The 17356-nt window shown below is 47.0% G+C and overlaps 1 protein-coding gene across 1 annotated transcript in view; it reads right to left on the bottom strand.

The window, feature by feature from the left end:
* LOC115466344 (E3 ubiquitin-protein ligase TRIM39-like) overlaps positions 1–13379 on the bottom strand; it is a 48263-nt gene extending 34884 nt beyond the window's left edge. Inside the window, exon 1 of the mRNA XM_030197533.1 lies at positions 12975–13379. Coding sequence (XP_030053393.1) covers positions 12975–13379 — 405 coding nt within the window. The remainder of the gene's footprint in view (positions 1–12974) is intronic.
* Between the last annotated feature and the right edge of the window lie 3977 nt (positions 13380–17356).

Consider the following 17356-nt stretch of genomic DNA (forward strand, 5'->3'; position numbering starts at 1 on the left):
CCAACAGTTGCCAGAAGAGCAATTTCTTAGAGCCACGAACACCCAAAAGTAGAATTAAGCAACCAGAATGGGGGTGGGGGGGGGGCTCTTTTGAAAGAGGAAGATTGGGCTATATAACTCCCAACGCTATGCAAGTTTCAAGTTCAAGTTTCATCTTTATTTGATATTGTGGTAGGCAGAAAAGATCTAAGCAGCTTACAACATAAACTAGGAAATCGACAAGGAAGACAAACAAGAAACATCCACAAGAGGAGGCTTGATTTACAAAATGAAGCTCAAATATTTAAGCCAGCACATCAAAATAAAATTAATAACAATCTGTAAGCCACCATAAGTCTATCTAATGAGATAGATACCATTGTGGAAATATCAGGTTCAAGCTGTTGCACCACAGACAAGCTGCAAATTCGACTGGAGGAAAGGCCTGCTGGAAGTAATATGTTTTAAGCACCCTTTTAAATTTGGGGAAGGATATTGCAAAACATACTTCCAAAGGTAAATTGTGCAATAAAACAGAAATATCTGGTAAAATTTGATTTCTGTAAGCAGAGGAACAACAAATAAATTGTAACAGAAGAAACTACGAACTCAGAATGGCTTCTTAAGATGTATTTCAAGAAAAGAGATAAGCTTTTTAACTGTAAAGTGAGACTTTTTCTGGAGATGTCTAAAACAACACAGAAGAGACACAAGAAGTTTTTACTGCTTAGGTTTTGCAGTCGGGAGCCTCCTTTTTGTGAAAGTTCCCATGTAAATGTACAGGCAAGCTGAAGATGATAAAGTGTGTCTTTATCGAGCATTCTCATCTTTCCAATTTCATTTCTTCTAAACAGGCTCTCAGACTTTGGTTACTCTACATAATTAATATCCAATGGGGTCTTTCAACTGACTGCAATGCTGACCTCTGGATTGCAGGACCAGTGCTCTAACCACTAGGCCACTCAGCTCCACTCCCTTGAAATTTGGCCGTCCCTTTGGGGGGGGGGGCAGTTGAGGACGTCCAAAATGTTTGAAAGAAGGACGTCCTTCATTATGCCTCCGCTGACACACACATACCTCCCCCACCAGGGACCTGCATACTGCCCCCCCCCCAACAGGGACAGCCAAATTTCAAGGGAGTGGACTGGCCTGGTGGAGTGGCCTAGTTTCCAGAGCACTGGTCTTGCAATCCAGAGGTGGCTGGTTCAAATCCCACTGCTGCAACTTGTGATCCAAAATCCAAATAAATAAAGGGGGTGTCAAGGCAGAGCAAAGGCATGGACGTCCTTCTCACAGAAACATCCAAATTTGGACATCCTCTACTGACGTCGCAGGGACGGAGGCATAGGAAGGACGTCCTCAACTGCTGTCACAGGGACGGAGGCATAGCAAAGGACATCCTTCACCCATACTGACGGATGGCACCGCAACTCGGACAGCGTTTCCGGACACAAATATTGCTTTCACAATTGGATATAATAATCAGCATTCGGTGAAAAGACTCCTGACGCAGGCCAGTATGGCCGAAACACAGCTATGTCGAGTCCATTTCTCCCTGCTATCGTTTGGCTAATATAGTTGACTTCTTAATTTTTACATCCAACATGTCATCTTCTTTATGTAATTTTTAATCTTTATGTATTTATATTTTTAAATACATATTTTATGATTATTTTTAAAATTTTGATGTTTTTTATATAATTACGTTTTTTTAGTTTTTAATTTTGGTTTTGTTTTTGTTAGTCATCTTCGCTGTTTTGTTTCCTGTTGATTTTCTTGCGAAGACTGGTTTCTTCTGTTTTTTGTACTAGAGGCAGACCAAAGGCATGGACGTCCTTCTCACAGAAACATCCAAATTTAGGACATCCTCAACTGCCGTCGCAGGGACGGAGGCATAGGAAGGACGTCCTCAACTGCCGTCGCAGGGACGGAGGCATAGCAAAGGACATCCTTCACCCATACTCTAGAAAAAAAAAGACAAAAAGTTTTTGAAGTTGTTTTTTTCAGAGTGGTTAGTGACCACTGGGAAAATCAGGGGAAGTCATCCCCGATTCCCTCCGGTGGTCATCTGGTCAGTTCGGGCACCATTTTGATGCTTGGTTGTGAAAAAAATGGACCAAGCAAAGTCGCCCAAGTGTTCGTCATGGACGCCCTTCTTTTTTCCATTATCGGCCGAGGACACCCATCTCCTATGAACGCCCCAGTCCCGCCTTCGCTACACTGCCAACACGCCCCCGTGAACTTTGGTCGTCCCCGTGATGGAAAGCAGTTGAGGGCGCCCAAAATTGGCTTTCGATTATGCCGATTTGGGCGACCTTGCGAGAAGGACGCCCATCTCCCGATTTGTGTCGGAAGATGGGTGCCCTTCTCTTTCAAAAATTCACCTGATAGTGTGTCTTTATCGAGCATTCTCATTTTTCCAATTTTATTTCTTCTAAATAGGCTCTCAGACTTTGGTTACTCTACAGAATTAATATCTAAGGGGTCTTTTATCTGACTATGCTAGCTGTTGCCACACGGCAATGCCGACACATCACATTCAAAGTGAATGGGCTGTTGTCAGCATTATCGCACTGACAGCCGCTACAGCGGCTTGATAAAAGGAGGCCTATGGTTGTTGTTTTTTAACTTTATATTTATTAAGTTTTGAAAGTAAGTATAATAGGAATCAAAATACATTACAATTGAAATATACCATCAAAGAACAAGAGATACATTTTTAAAAAATTCTATAGGGTGGTAGTTGACTTATCCTGACTACTCCTTAACCCATCTTCCCCAAGGAAAAAACTACATTCAGTTATTTATTTATTTAAAAAAAAAAACTATAATTATTTATTTATTCATAAGGAAGGCTTCCAGCTGAGAGGGATCATTAAAAACATAATTAACCTGCTGGTAGGAAACTAAACATCTGCAAGGATGCCACAGAAAGAAATAAGATCCAATAAGTAAAACTTTAGACTTTTAATTAAAGTCTTCCTGTCTTCCTGTCAGCTGGGTAGCTCTGCAAACATCAGGAAAAACAGTAAATGTCTGACCACAATACACCAATTCTTTCTTTCAAAAATAAGCCTTTAGGACTGACAATGCATCCTTCTCAGTTGCAAAAGTAACAAGCAACATAGCCCTAGTAGAAATAACATCTTCTGAAATGTCAAGAAATTGAGGGGCATCCAACAAGCATCAATTTTGAACTACCACCCAGCTACCATGTGGCCCTGGCGGTAATTTCATTTTTTAAGTGCTTTATTTTCCGGCACGTGGGCAGTAATTGGCATTGTACACTCGTTGACGATTACCACCCGGTTAACACGTGAGACCTTAACGTTAAGTGAATGGGTGGCAGTAAGGTCTCATACCCAAAATGGATGCGCACTAATTTTCATTTTGCTGCATGTCCATGTTTGGTCCCCCCAAAAAAGGCATTTTTCACAGGTGCGCTGAAAAATGGATCTGTGTGCATCTAAAACACGCATCTACATTAGCGCTGGCCATTTTTCAGCGCACCTTAGTAAAAGGACTACTGAGTTAGATTAGCAATTGTGGGATCACTTACAGCTTGCTCTTCCTGCTTTGAATCCATAACTGGACTTCACAAATAAAACAATTTAAATAGTAAGGTCTGGCATATTCAAAACTTGTTTAAGGTCATTTTTAGACAATATTTCTGGTGACAAAAGATTGCTTGGGGAAAATTCAGTAACCTAAAACTTTTAATCATTAGGAGGCCTTTCATAAAGTTGAACTAGTGTTTATAGCTCGCACTAAAAATCAGCGTGTGCTAAACGCTGAGACACCCATTATTTCCCAGATTCTATATGGCATGACTTAGGTTAAGTGCAGATATCCAGTCATATTCTGTATTTCCGCGCGTAACTTAATTAGTGAACAAGCCAATCAGCTCCCATAACTGCCACTTAACAAGCAATTATCAGCACTAATTGGCATTAATTAGAATTTACACCCACTACTTGCTAAGCATATTCGTAACGTGGTCCGCGTTAATTCTAATGCGCGCTGCCAAAAAGGGGGCATGGTCATGGGCGTGGAATGGGCAGAATGTAGGCGTTACTAAAATCTATGGGGCCCTTTTACTAAGGCAAACTAAAAGTGGCCTGCGCTGGTGTAGACGCGTGCTTTGGACGCACATTGATCCATTTCCTCAGCGCACCTGGAAAAAAGGCTTTTTGTTTTGTGCTGGAAAAAGGATATGCGGCAAAATTAAAAGCAACGACAGTCCATTTTTGGCCTGAGACCTTACCACCACCCACTAACTTAGCGGTAAGGTCTCATGCGCTAACTGCGTGGTAAGCGTTGAACATGCGTCAGCTCCCGATTACCACCAGGTAAGCGCCACACGATAGAAAATATTTTCTACAGTGTGTTTTGGGTGTACGCCAAAAATGGAATTACCACCCGGGGCACATGGTAGCCATCTGGTAGTGCCAATTTGACACGCGTCTGGTGCCTACGCGCCTTAATAAAAGGGCCCCAGTGTGCGTTATTATAGAATACAACAGCTCTGTGCCTAATTTATGCGTCAGCATTTACACCAAATTTTACTTGGCGTAAATGGAAGCAAATAAATGAAGTTGCACAGACGACCACTCAGCATACTCTATACACCGCGCGGAAATTTAAGACTTTTCTATAACGTACGCCTTAATGTAGGCATACTTTATAAAATATGCTTAAGTATATTTTTTTCCCATGTGGATTTTTAGGAGTGATATATAGAATCTAGTCCTAGATTCCTATGGGCGTCTTAGGGCCCAGTTTACAAAGGCGAGCTAACGTTTTTAGCATGTGCTAAAAATCAGTGCGTACTAGCCATGTAGATGCCCATAATATTCCTATGGGCACCTACACAGTTAACGCACACTAATTTTTAGCACGCGCTAAAACCGCTAGGGCCCTTAGTGTTTAGCACAAGCTGATTTTTAGTGCAAGATAAAAACACTAGCGCGACTTTGTAAAAGGCCCACTTAGTGAATTATCTAATAATTGTACATGCCTGTGTAGAAGCATAAAATTATCCTTAACCCTTGCTGCTCCTAGGGTTTGTAAAGATGATAATTGAGAAGAAAAAACTTCACAGGTGTCTTCAATCTTTTTAAGCCTACCATCCACTTCACCTATTTATTTTTTCAGCAGTTTAGTGAGAAAATGTAACTATCTGGTCAGTCATACACTTCAATAACAAACTGTTACTGGACAGTAAAGTCCAAATATCTTTCAAAGTAACCTGATTGGAAACGTCAGGAACAGCAGATGTTACCGTAGAATCTATAGGCATAGATATTAGTGTTGGAATAGGCAAAAAAGTCTTAGAAGCAACCAAAGAACAGTAAAATAGTAAGTGATGGCAGATAAAGACTGAATGGTCCATCCAGTCTGCCCAACAGTCACATTCATTATCAATTCATGATTTAAATCAACAATGAACATGATATTATATACTTGATCATGGTCGTGACCCCTCTTTGACTCACCTTGTTTCCCAGAGGTCAGCTTCAGAGCTGGCTCCTGCCTGCTGCTTTCCCTTGCAGTATTGCCTCTGCTTCCACTTCCTGTGTGTTCCAAGCCTCACTCTGGTGTTCAGCGTGTTCCAAGCTTCACTTTGGTGTTCAGTGTGTTTCCTGCCTCTCCCCTGTACTCGTGACGCCAGGCTGGGAAGGCAGTGAGTGACTTAAACTGTGGCCGGGAACTGTGGCCCACGGGGAACGAGGGCTGGCATGTAGTATGACCAAGGACTGTGTCTGGAAGAGGAAATGTCTTGTCCTTACTGATGGAATAAAAGCGATTTTAAGCATATCTTTTGGAATTGTCTTCTTGGAGTGCGATGTCCAGGGGAGGGCCCTTCCAGGGACAGCCGAGTACCTACCTGCTGGGAGGCCTGAAGGCCTGCTGACAACAAGCAGGACTGGAGCAGACTAGAAGTGCTATAAGCACATAGACAGAAACAGACCGGAAGTGCAAAGAGCACACAAGCAGTACTAAGAAACAAACCAGGACTAGCCTAGGCTGGGAACACAGGGACAAAACCAAGTAAAGCTAGAAGGCCGATCTGGAACCCAAGCACATAGAGCTCTCTTATATGGGCTGCAAGGTCAAACTGGAACCCAAGCATAACGGTAGAAGAGACTAGGCAGAGCTCTAGGCGAGGCTGACTAGGCAGAGCCCTAGTCTGGGCCACACGGCCACACAAACAAACAACAGAACAGGCAATAACCAAGACTGAAGTGCTAACACTAGCACACAAACTGAAGAATTAAGTCAGAAGTGCCAACCCTAGCACACAAACAGAAGAACTAAAGCAGAAGTGCTAACCCTAGCAGACAGACAGACAGACAGACAGACAGATAAGAGCCAAGGCAGAAGTGCCACAAAGGCACACTAACTAGGAAACAAGACAGAAGTGCTATAAAAGCACACCGACTAGGAAACAGGCCAGATGTCATGCTTTCCAAAAAGCAGGAACTCGGATTGTGAGCCCTTGGGCCACTGCCGAGGAGCGGCAGTGGCAGGCAAAACCACCCCACACAGGGATAGGGCAGAACTCAGACAGGGCCAGCTAGACTTCACCTGCACTTAGTCACTATTCCTCAGGAGCTGAGTCCCTGCGTGCAGGTGGCCGGCAGAGCTTACAGGACAGGGCAGAAACTAGATACCAGCAGGATACACACAGAGACTAGAACACACAGGGAGGCTAGGCAGGATACTAGACTAGGACTCTCAGACAGACAAGGGACAGAACTGAAAGCTGCAAGCAGCCACTGAAACAGGGAACAAACCCTGGTAGACAAGAGACAGAACTGAAAGCTGCAAGCAGCCACTGAACAAGAAACCCAGACAACCTAGCACTAGACAAAGACATACAAACAAGAACAAGGCTGGGCAACAAGCAATACAGAAAACAAGCAGTACAGGACACAAAGCTACACAAAGACTAAGCTAGAATCAGGCAAGAATACAAACTATAAACAGGACTAGGCAGAAGTGCAGCCAGCACCAACAAACCAGGGCCTTAGACGATGCAAAGGCAAAGCAGAGAGTTTCAAAATGGCTAATAAGCCCAGCAGCAGCTGAAGCTAAGCTGCAGCAATCACCAGGCAACTACGGGTGCTGTGTAAATTCAAACAAAACAAGCAAGTCTGGCAGGCCAGAAGATCCGGACTGGACTGGGCTGAAGTCTGGAACGGGAAACAGCACACAGACAATCCAATGCAGCCAGCACACAGAGACAGAGACAGAACTAACACAGGAAGAACAGACAGGAGCCAGCTCAGAAACTGACCGCCAGAGGGGTCACGGCCACAGACATGACAGCAGAAGTGCTACACAAGCATACCAATACACCTGGAGACCTTTGGCTTAGCAAAGGCCTTGAATGAATGTCCTCAATTTCTTTATGAAGGTTTTTTCTGATGATGCTTCTAGATACAGTTGAAATCACTCACTGTTCTCTCAGCCTGGCAGAGATTCTGGACACAGTTTAAATCCCTCACTGCTTCTCCAGCATGGCAGAGTTTCTGGATATACTTTAAATCACTCTCTGTTTCCCAGCATGACAGAGTTTCTGGACACAGTTTAAGTCATTAACTGTTTTCCCAGCATGGCAGGGTTCTTGGACACAGTTAAATCACTCACTGCCTCTCCAGCATGGCACGACTTCTGGACACAGCTGCAATCACTCACAGCTTTACAGCCCAGTACTTCCTTCCCCATTGAATGGAACAGCTGCTTAACTTTTCCTCCAAGCTTTCCCCAGCCTTGAATAAGGTTTGTTATGAAGTCTTTTAACTTCCTCCCCTGTACCTGAGCTAGAGCAGTGATCTCCATGGGCTCACTTCCCCAGTCATCTCCGGTTTGGGTCTCCTCTCCATACCCTTGCTCAGCCTCCCATTCCATGGGCTCCTCTCCCTTTATGGTCCCCCAGCTTGTCTTCTCCCTCCTGATTATTCCTTCTCAGCCAATCCCCCTCCTCCCCCTCGGAATCCTGGGACTTGTAATCCCCTTGCTGCTCCCTTTGCTTGCGCCCAGGGCTTTGCAGAGGTTCTTGGGAACTGTAGTCCTCCTCCCTTCTCCGGCTCTTGGGGAAACCTACGCCTCCGTGGGGGCATGGCTTCCCAGCCCCTAGGATCCTGGGACTTGTAGTTGGAATCCCAGGTATGAAACCTACCTATCTTGCTCCTCTCCTGGATCCCTTCTTCCCTGACAGGGGTTCCTCACATTGTTCAGTCCAGTCCTGGTTGGAGGGTTTTGCCTGCTGCTGCCGTTCGTGGACAACAGCCCAAGAGCTCACGTTGTTCCTGAGTCCGTGACAGTTGCTAAGACCCTGAGACCGTGACAGTTTGCAAAGGCCTCTGAGGCCATGACTGTGACATTTCTTTGGTGTTTCTGGGGCATAGAGAGTAGAAGTTTGCCCAGCTCTATCCTTATAGTCCAGCTACTGGAGTTGCCGTCAAAGCCCACTCCAGCCTATCCAAATCCGTCTTATCATTTGCGGGACACAGACCATAAAAGTCTGCCCAGCACTGTCTTCATGTTCCAAATTACTGGTCTCTCCAGCCCATCCTAAACCGGAATGCTATATACTGTACGGGAGTCAGACCGTACAAGCCAGCCCAGCACCGGCCTTAGTTGATATAGCCAGAGTGTCCATCTAAGCACCACTTGATATGCAAACACATATGCAACCCTTTAAGTTTTGGTTTTTTTTATACAATTCATTTTCTAATTAGAGATCCTCTGGGTTTCATCCCACACCTTTTTGAATTCTGCCACAGTTTATTCTCCACCTCCTCCCTAGGGAGGGCATTCCAGACATCAACCATCCTCTATGAGAAAATGAATTTTCTGACATTCTTAAATTTACTCCCGAGTTTACCACTCCACAACCTCAATTCATGTCCTCTAGTTTTACCATTTTCTCTTCTCTGGAAAATATGTTTCTATATTAATACCATTCAAGTATTTAAATGTCTGTATCATATCTCCCCTGTCCCTCTTCTCCTCTAGGGTTGACATATTCAGGTCTTCCAGTCTCTTCTTATATGTCTTTTGCGCAATCCCCATATCATTTAATCTTCCATCAACACCTAACATTAGCTGCTCAAATTCCATTCAGTCCAGAGTGTGTGACTGAGTTAGATGTTCACTTACTGTCAGTGCAAGATTCTTAACTTAATCAACTAGGCCTAGATGCTGTACTAGCAAGCCTAAACCTTGTACTTACCTCACAGCCACTTCCTTTAAAAAAAAAAAAGTTGTGGTAAAAGGGGCCTTGGAGCACGCATCAAGTCTTCTTACATCTTTATCAAGATACAGCCTCCAAAACTGAACACAATACTCCAGGTGGGGCCTCACCAACGACTTGTACACGGGCATCAAAAAGTCCTTTTTTCTGCTGGTTAAACCTCTCTCTATACAATCTAAATTAGACTCCTAAATTTGTGTCCTATTTTCAGCCAGATTTAGGAGCATAAATTTTCAGCTTAAAGTTCAACCTAATTTAGGAGCTTATAAATTATGCTCATAAATTTATGGTGTGTCATTCATTTGTCTAGATTTATGAGCCTAGTGCTGAACATCAGCTTTAAGATCATAACTTCTTTTCCCCACCCTCCAGTCAGGGCCGATCTTAGCAAGTGCGGGGCCCTATGCAGACCAATTTGATGGGGCCCCACCCTAGCCCTGTCCCCATCCTAACTCCGCCCCCACCTAGCTCCACCCCAGCTCCAGGGCCGGCCACCCCTACCTCCGAGCTCCCGGGCTGTTCCCTCCGAACTCCAAGGCCCCCAGCTCCAGGGCTTCCCCCGCTAGGGCTCCCAGCTCCAAGGCCCCCCCTCCCTCCCTCCCGGTCATTTTTTAACACCCCCCTCCAAAATCCAGTACTAGGTATGCCGAGAATACAAAACACTCAGGACCTATAGAGCAATTCTACCATACCATAAGCAGTCATTTCTACGAATCACACAAAGGAAAGGAAAACATCTTAAAACACTACAGTGAGCACTAGAACATCAATTCACCTATTGTAAAATGAAACCAGACAGAATAGTACAGATCGTCGATCCTGCACAGTCAATGCCAACTGAAAACCATGTCTTTTTCACAAACACAGATACACCCTAATCCACTATAGAATAAGTAGTAATATTTAAACTTTCTATTTAGACAAAAATTAAACTGAATCCCCAAGATGCCAGACTCTGCATACAATGCAACACCACAGAAACAGAAAATGTCCCCTAGTACTGTGCAAAATATAAAGACAACAGATGTAAATTTGAAAAAAAACTAACAAATACCAATCACCACTTTACAAATTAACAAATAGAAATAAAACAAATATAGAAAATAAAATAATACCATTTTATTGGACTAATAGATTTAGCTTTCAGAGGCCAAAACATCCTTCCTCAGGTCAATATAGTATAGTACTGTTACAGTATCCTATCCTGACCTGAGGAAGGGGGTTTTGTTCTCCAAAAGTTAGCCAAAATGTATTAAAATTAGTCCAATAAAAAGATGACCTTGTTTACATGTTCTATTATAAACATTGATTAACACATCTACAATACTACTTTATCCTAGAGCAAAAAAATAAAAATATATATTTTATTTACAGTTTGTTGTCTCTGGTTTCTGCTTTCCTCATCTTCTTTTCACTGTCTTCCTTCCATCCAGCATCTGTCTTCGGTCTCTCTCTGCCATCCAGTGTCTGCCCTCTCTGCTGTCCCCTCCATCCAATGTCTGCCCTCTCTCCCTGCTCCTTCCATCCACATCTGCCCTCTATCTCTGCCCCTTCCATGATCCATCCACCATCTACCCCTGTCTGCCCTCTCTCTCCCCCATCCATTCACTGTCCGCCCTTTCTATCCCTTCCATCCACTGTCTGCCCTTTCTCTCTGCCCCTTCAATCCACAATTTTCCCTCCCTCTCCCATCCATCGAGGGTTTGCCCTCCCTCTCGCTCCCCCATTCAGGATCTGCCCCTCTCTCCGCCCCTTTTTTCAGCCCCCAGTTCCAGCCCCCTTCATCCACATGCCTTGTATTAGGGCCCCCCCCCCTTTCAGAACCATTCTCCCACCTGATCCACGCATGCCCCATTTTCCCACCAGCCCCAGGCATGCGCCCCATTTTCCCATATGGCCCCTTCTCAGACCCCAGTGCCAGTCCCCTTCTCCCATCCGAGAACCCCCTCCCCAGTCCCCTTCTCCCATCCAAGAACCCCAGTCCCCTCCCCACCTGTCCCCTTCAACCATCCAAGAACCCCCTCCCCACCCCCTTCTCCCATCGGTGAATCCCCTCCCCACCTCAGTCCCCTTCTCCCATCCAAGAACCCCAGTCCCCTCCCCACCCGTCCCCTTATCTGATCCGAGAACTCCCTCCCCAGTCCCCTTCTCCCATCCAAGAACCCCAGTCCCCTCCCCACCCGTCCCCTTCAACCATCCAAGAACCCCTCCCCACCCCTTCTCCAATCCTTGAACCCCCTCCCCACCTCAGCTTTAGAAATGTTAAGTAGTAGTAGTAGTCTCCTTCCCATTTGAGAACCCCCTCCCCACCCTTCCCCCACCTGAGAACCCCACCCCACACACCCTTCTCCCATCTGAGTCCCCCCCCCCGACCCACCTACCAGCTCCATTCTCCTGCCACCCACCACCCTCACTGCCTTTAAAAAAAGAATTTGGAAGCGCCAGAGGGACAGGCCACGCCTCGCGTCTGCCCTGTACTAAAATCTCTTTGACGTCATTGGGCCTTCTCACATTGAGTCCCACCCGCCCTCGCGGTAATTGGAAGTTACCTCAAAGGAGGGCGGGACTCAATGTGAGAAGGCCCAATGACGTCGAAGAGATTTTTAGTACAGGGCAGACGTGAGGCGCTGCCTGTCCCTCCGGCGCTTCCAAATTCTTTTTTTAAGGTAGGACAGGGTGGGAGCAGCGGTAGCGGGGCACCCCCCACCCGCTGACATCCGGGGCGGACCGCCCCCACCACGCTGCCGTCGCGCGCCGTCCGAGGGAGGGATGGAGGACTGGAGCTCGGGCGGTCGGGGCGGGGCCCCCTGAGCGCGAGGCCCTATGCGGCCGCCTCGGTCACCTCGCCTTAAGACCGGCCCTGCCTCCAGTTACCACCCACTTTTAAACCTCTTAAATTTAAGTGAAATATTGAGTAGTTTGTGCATTCAGCTCTTGTAAATGTTCAAAGAGGCCAGTTTATGAGCATAACTCTCAAAGTAAGGAGTGTAAATTTTTGAATATAAGGCCCTATCCTCAGGATATTATATATCACGCCTTAAGTTCCGCGTGGAAATCGAAGTGCATTCTATAACAATGCCCATAACTTCATTGGTTAAACAGCTAATCAGCGCTGTTAATTGGATGTTAAAAAACAATTATCACCATTAATTGGCATTAAGATTTACGCACACAATTCGCTAAGTGTATTCTGTAACGTGGTGCACAGAAATTCTAAGTTGCATAGTTAAAAAGGGGGGGTGTCATGGGCGGGGTGGGCGTGGGCGTTTCTAAAATCTATATGCATTATTGAAGAATACACACGCTCTGCGCCTAATTTAGGCATCAGAATTTATACCAAGTAAAACATGGCCTAAATGGACATAACCACATTTTGTTGCATGGACAAGCGCTCGGCATACTCTGTATACTGCACGGAAATTTAAGCCTATTCTATAAAATTTAGGTGTACTTTAGAGAATAAACCTAGGCGTATTTGTTTTCTGCGCAGATTTTCAGGCACCATATATAGAATCTAGTCCTATATCTCTAAATTTAAGTGACCAGCCCTACTCAATTTTCAAAGGGGTTAACTTAAGCACCCAGTTTTCAGAATTAAGCAGCTAATCAATTTGAAAGTGTATACTTGTGCTTTTATACGCTCTCGTCTGAGCAGACAACACGGTCGCATACTAGTCCCTATTTGCACACCTTCCAATCCTGCACAGCTTCCATCATAGCATTAGACACACACCTTGTATTCCTGCACAGCCTCCTCTATCGGTACCACACTGTGAGATCTGTGGTCCTTGCCTTCTTTGCAGATAACACAGATTGCTTTCTCTTCCTCTGTGCAGAACAATTTTAATTTCTCTTCATGCTTTTCACACAGATTTTCTGCTTGATTTCTTTCTGAAAATGTTTTTAGCACTGCTGTGATATTTGCCAGCTGCCTGTTAGGCCTGAGGTTTCTCTGCAGAGATGTTTCCCTGCACTGCGGACAGGGGAAGTTTGTTTCTATCCTCTCCCAGCTCTCAGTGATACAGGAGCGACAGAAGTTGTGTCCACACTCTGTGATCACTGGATCTGTAAAATAATCCAGACAGATGGGACAAGACGTTTCTTCCCGCAGACTCTCAGCAGTGCCTGAAGCAGCCATGATTCTCAGAGAAGGATAAAAACTTTAGTTTCAGTTTCATATCCTGTAAATGAATGTCAGAGAAAGGGAGTGTCTTGTACTCATAGACAAAGCAATGTGGTTGCTGTGTTAGTCCAATTTAAGGCTAATAAATAGAAGTAAAACTAAGCAATAAGAATTATTTTTAATTGCATTTGACAAAAAATGTAACAAACATTACACTTGAAAGAGAAAGACAAATATTAGATATAAACAAGAAAAAAGAAGAAACTTACATCTCTTTTACTTTATAATACCTTTCTGCTGAAATCTTCATTTCTCTGCTTCAGGTCTGGGCCCATAACCTGTTAACAGAGTCACTTCTGCAGCGTTATGGTAAAATTATGTATCATACCTGATAATTTTCTTTCCATTAATCATAGCTGATCAATCCATAGACTGGTGGGTTGTGTCCATCTACCAGCAGGTGGAGATAGAGAGCAATCCTTTTGCCTCCCTATATGTGGTCATGTGCTGCCGGAAACTCCTCAGTATGTCGTTATCAAAGCTCCATCCGCAGGACTCAGCACTTAGAGAATTACACCCACAAAGGGACACTCTGACCAGCTCACCACCGCCGAAACGGGTGAGGGGAATTAACCCAGCTCATCCCCACACAAGTGGGGGAGGGGAATCCGTCCAGCTCATCCCCGCACAGCGGGGGAGGGACACCACCCCGCCGATGCGGGAGGATCTGGCTTATCCTGCAACCGCAACCGCGGCAGGAGCTGACTGACCCTAACACCGCCGAAGCGGGAGGGGTACAAAGCTGCCCTACAGCCGCACGAAGCGGGAGGGAGCACCGGCAGAATTTAGGTCTCAATCCAGCCCCGTAAAACGGAGGGGAGAGGAATGCAGCAGCTCACTGTAACACAAAATCGTCTCAACTCCTGAAGAATCCAGTTGAAGAAACTTGAAAAAACTTGGAACACGAAGTCGTCCTGAACAGGAACTGAAGACTAAACTTGAACCTGAAATGCAACCAGGATAAAAACAGTACAGATATCTGAGAGGGGCTATGGATTGATCAGCTATGATTAATGGAAAGAAAATTATCAGGTATGATACATAATTTTACCTTCCATATCATCATGATGATCAATCCATAGACTGGTGGGATGTACCGAAGCAGTACTCACCCAGGGCGGGACATAGAAATCCCTGACCGCAACACTGAAGCTCCAAACCGGGCCTCCGCCCACGCAGCCACAGTCAAGCGGTAATGCCTGGAGAAGGTATGAGCCGATGCCCAAGTTGCCGCCTTGCAAATCTCTTCCAAGGAGACGGACCCGGCCTCCGCCATCGAGGCCGCCTGAGCTCTAGTGGAGTGAGCCTTCAGCCGGATAGGCGGCACCTTCCCTGCGGCCACATAAGCCGCTGCAATGGCTTCCTTGACCCATCTTGTCACTGTAGGCTTAGCAGCCTGCAGACCCTTACGAGGACCTGCAAACAGGACAGATGATCCGACTTCCGGAAATCATTGGTCACTTCCAAGTATCTGATGATGACTCGTCTCACATCTAGATATTTGAGAGCAGAGTACTCCTCTGGGTAGTCCTCCCTACGAAAGGATGGGAGACAGAGCTGCTGATTCACATGGAAGCGAGAAACAATCTTGGGCAGGAAGGAAGGCACTGTGCGAATAGACACTCCTGCCTCAGTGAACTGCAGAAAGGGCTCTCGACATGAGAGTGCCTGGAGCTCTGAAACTCTTCTGGCTGAAGTGATAGCCACCAAAAAGACTGCATTCAATGTCAGGTCTTTCAGAGATGCCCTCGACAAGGGTTCAAAAGGCGGCTTCTGCAAGGCTCTTAGCACCAGATTGAGATTCCATGCAGGTACCACTGAGTGCAGAGGAGGGTGCAGGTGATTAACTCCCTTGAGAAAGCGCACCACATCTGGCTGCGAAGCCAGGGAAGCACCCTTCAGGCGGTCCCTGAAGCAAGCCAGAACCGCTACCTGGACTTTAAGGGAACTGAGCGACAGGCCTTTCTCCAGATCTTCTTGCAGGAACGCGAACACTGAAGAAATTGGAGCAGTGAAGGGAGAAAGGGAGCCTGCCTCATACCACGATGCAAAGGTACGCCAAACCCTGGCGTAAGCAGTAGAAGTAGAGCGCTTCCTCGCTCTCAGCATAGTGGCAATGACCTTGTCTGAGAAGCCCTTCTTCCTCAGACGCTGCCGCTCAATAGCCAGGCCGTAAGACCAAAGGGGGAGGGATCCTCCATCACCACGGGACCCTGATGCAACATGCCCTGCTCCACTGGCAGCCGCAGAGGGCCGTCCACTGAGAGCCTGATCAAGTCCGCATACCAGGGACGTCTGGGCCAGTCCGGACCCACCAGGAGTACCCGGCCCGGATGCTTTGCCACCCGGTCTAGCACCCTGCCCAACATGGGCCAGGGCGGGAACACATAGAGAAGCTCCTGTGTCGGCCACTGTTGGAGAAGAGCATCTACTCCCAGAGATCGAGGGTCCCGTCCTCTACTGAAAAAGCGCGGCACTTGGCAACTGGCCGATGACGCCATCAGATCTAGGCTCGGCTGGCCCCAGCGCTTCGTGATGTCCAAGAACGCCTGAGCCGATACCTGCCACTCTCCGGGATCCAAGGTATGGCGACTGAAAAACTCCGCCTTGACATTCATGACTCCGGCAATGTGGGCCGCCGACAGCTGTTCCAGGTTCGCTTCCACCCACTGGCATAGATTCATGGCCTCCTTGGCTAGAGGGGCGCTCTTGGTACCTCCCTGGCGATTGACATAGGCCACAGCTGTGGCATTGTCCGACAGGACCCGTACTGGCTTCAACGCCAGTACCGGGAGAAACTCCAAAAGCGCCAACCGAATGGCTCTGAGTTCCAGGAGGTTGATAGACCACTTTGCCTCTGCAGGAGACCAGAGCCCCTGCGCTGTCCTTCCCAAACAGTGGGCTCCCCAGCCCGTCAAAGAGGCGTCCATCGTGACGACAACCCACTCCGGGGTCAAAAGAGGCATCCCTGCGGACAACTTGTCTGTCCTCAGCCACCAGCTCAGCGCCTTGCGCACTGCTGGGTCCAAGGGAAGGCGCACAGCGTAATCCTCCGACACTGGAGTCCAGCGCTGCAGCAGAGAGTGTTGTAGTGGTCTCATATGAGCCCTGGCCCAGGGCACTACTTCCATCGTGGCCGTCATAGAGCCCAACAGCTGCACATAGTCCCAAGCCCGAAGAGGAGAGGCTACTAGGAACTGGTCCACCTGAGCCTGAAGCTTGACAATCCGATTGTCCGGCAGGAACACTCTGCCCACTTGGGTGTCGAAACGAACTCCCAGATATTCCAGGGACTGAGTCGGGCGCAGCTGGCTTTTCTCCCAGTTGATGATCCACCCCAGGGAGCTCAAAAGAGCAATCACCCGGTCTACAGCTCTGCCGCACTCTGCATAAGAGGGGGCTCGGATCAACCAGTCATCCAGATAAGGATGGACTTGTACTCCTTCCTTTCATAGGAAGGCCGCGATGACCACCATTACTTTGGAGAAGGTCCGCGGAGCAGTAGCCAACCCGAACGGGAGGGCTCTGAACTGGAAGTGTCAGCCCAGGACTGCAAAACGCAGAAAGCGTTGATGAGGAGGCCAGATGGGAATGTGCAAGTAAACTTCCTTGATGTCCAAGGATGCCAGGAACTCCCCTGCCTTCACTGCCGCTATAACAGAGCGGAGAGTCTCCATTCGGAAGTGCCGAACTTTCAAGGCCCGATTGATCCCTTTGAGGTCGAGGATAGGCCATACAGAACCTCCTTTCTTTGGTACCACAAAGTAAATGGAGTAACGTCCCTTGCCAAGCTGATCTTCTGGCACCGGAACGACCGCACCCAGGCGTATCAGATTGTCCAAAGTCTGCTGCACTGCCACAGCTTTGACCGGAGACTTGCAGGGAGAGTGCACAAACCCGTCTCTTAAGGGTCGGCAGAACTCTAGCTTGTA

This window comes from Microcaecilia unicolor, chromosome 3 (assembly GCF_901765095.1).
Source record: "Microcaecilia unicolor chromosome 3, aMicUni1.1, whole genome shotgun sequence".
Lineage (NCBI taxonomy): Eukaryota > Metazoa > Chordata > Amphibia > Gymnophiona > Siphonopidae > Microcaecilia > Microcaecilia unicolor.